Here is a 1,666-nt window from a genome sequence, read left to right as displayed (position 1 = left end):
CACACATCACGTAAAGACCATGCTCGTGTGGAGACAAAGGATGCTTAGCGTGGGGACGATTGAAGTAGTCCAACTACTGACTACGACAATGATGGATGGCTCACCTTCAAACATATTGTACGTACATCCATGGCGGTCTCGAACCCATTGTCCCCAGGCTCACGTCTCCTTAGCGTTTTCCATTTTTAGTGCCTTAGATGTCTCTTCAGACGGCTTATTCAAGCTCTATCATGTATTTCATATCGATGAGTAGAACAAAAATAATGGACTGGATGGTGAGTACAAACAAAACCTCAATTTCATGTCCGTTGCTGTCTTCGCGCCGGCAACAGGATTTTGTAAAATATAAATATATTTTTTTCCGCGTCCTTGGACCTGGTCCTGCATTGATCAGTCATTTCGATCGGCGCCCGCAGCTAGTCTCACCTTAGGAAGCCCTTAGAAACGACCTTTGGAGTGCAATACGGACGGTCGTTCTAGAGGTCTGCTTCAAGCAAATCGTGACTATCAAACTGTTGATGTTCTGCACACTTTTCACTGGGCGTTCCGTCGGAGTTGGAGAATGCCGAGAAAGGCTGGACCATGCCGCACTATGGCCATGGATCAGACACGTTCTACTCACTAGGCCACTGCGATGCACGCTTCGTCTTTGAAATCCTATCACATACCGTGTACCCCATAGCGCCTCTTCATCCAAGTCACCTATACAAGATTGAGCTCGTGGCGTGCGAGAATTTCACCTACGTAAGCTGGTAATTACCAAGAAGTGTGATTGTTATAATATCGCCGTTGGACAGCACATATGATCTCCGTCTCCTTTGCAGCCTAAGGACAGATCGATATCTATGAGTGCTAATTCTACGCTACTTCTCTTCAGGTATGCTATGACATAAGCCTAAATGGATTCCACAGTGATCTTGATGAACCTTACTCGTCTGGCCTTGAACACGGCGTGAGTAAAGGAGTAAAGCGCCTCACGATTCCCAGGCCCATCGAAAGACAAGGTCACATCCTTCCATGATAGACACGACGTATACGGACTTGTCCTGTTCGGCTTGGATTAAATAGGCTTCTGTAAGTTCTCTTATTTGTTTTCGCTCCCTCACGGCTTCTATCGACTGCGCAGGAGCCTTCAATCTCGTAAGCTCCATGCGACGCGGTGTTACTCCAGCGTGGTCCAAGTTTGTTTGTTGAACCGTCCATGTCTGTAGACTGTAGCGCCTCGAGTGTGGCGTGAGTAATGCACTGCGTGCAACCCATCGCACCAGCGCCGCGTCAACTCTCCTTAGATCTCACTTGCAGCCATAGGATGTTGGCCATGTTGGGCTTGTTGCGACGCTTGCGAAATGTGAGTCCAGGATGGCGAGCCCGCTGCATAATCGGTGCTGAGCCCTTGGCACACAGCTTGGTAGTCCGCCCAGCACCCCGGCTAAATCTCGTCAGGCTCTGCGTTTCGGCATCCTTGGTGCGGCGCGCATCGGTCCTAACGCCCTGATCACCCCGGCCCGGAGCCATCCCGATGTCGTGGTGCATGCCGTGGCGTCCAGGGACCCTGCCAAAGCAGCAGCATACGCACAAATGCACAGGATTCCAAAGGTTTACAGTGGCGGGGCTTGTTACCAAGGTCAGTCTGTTTCTCTCTAAAGTCTGGGTGTGGGAGCTGTAG

At 50.4% G+C, this 1,666-nt stretch overlaps 1 protein-coding gene across 1 annotated transcript in view; it reads left to right on the top strand.

Moving 5' to 3' along the window:
- Window positions 1-1,318: 1,318 nt before the first annotated feature.
- FIBRA_09020 (uncharacterized protein) overlaps window positions 1,319-1,666 on the top strand; it is a gene marked incomplete at both ends in the record, with an annotated part of 1,902 nt that continues 1,554 nt past the window's right edge. Inside the window, 2 exons of the mRNA XM_012330619.1 lie at window positions 1,319-1,348; window positions 1,405-1,624. Coding sequence (XP_012186009.1) covers window positions 1,319-1,348; window positions 1,405-1,624 — 250 coding nt within the window. The remainder of the gene's footprint in view (window positions 1,349-1,404; window positions 1,625-1,666) is intronic.

The sequence above is a fragment of the Fibroporia radiculosa genome (assembly GCF_000313525.1).
Source record: "Fibroporia radiculosa TFFH 294 genomic supercontigs, scaffold6316, whole genome shotgun sequence".
Classification (NCBI taxonomy): Eukaryota; Fungi; Basidiomycota; class Agaricomycetes; order Polyporales; family Fibroporiaceae; genus Fibroporia; species Fibroporia radiculosa.
Note: the sequence above shows the minus strand (reverse complement) of the source record. Positions and strands in the feature narration are given on the sequence as shown.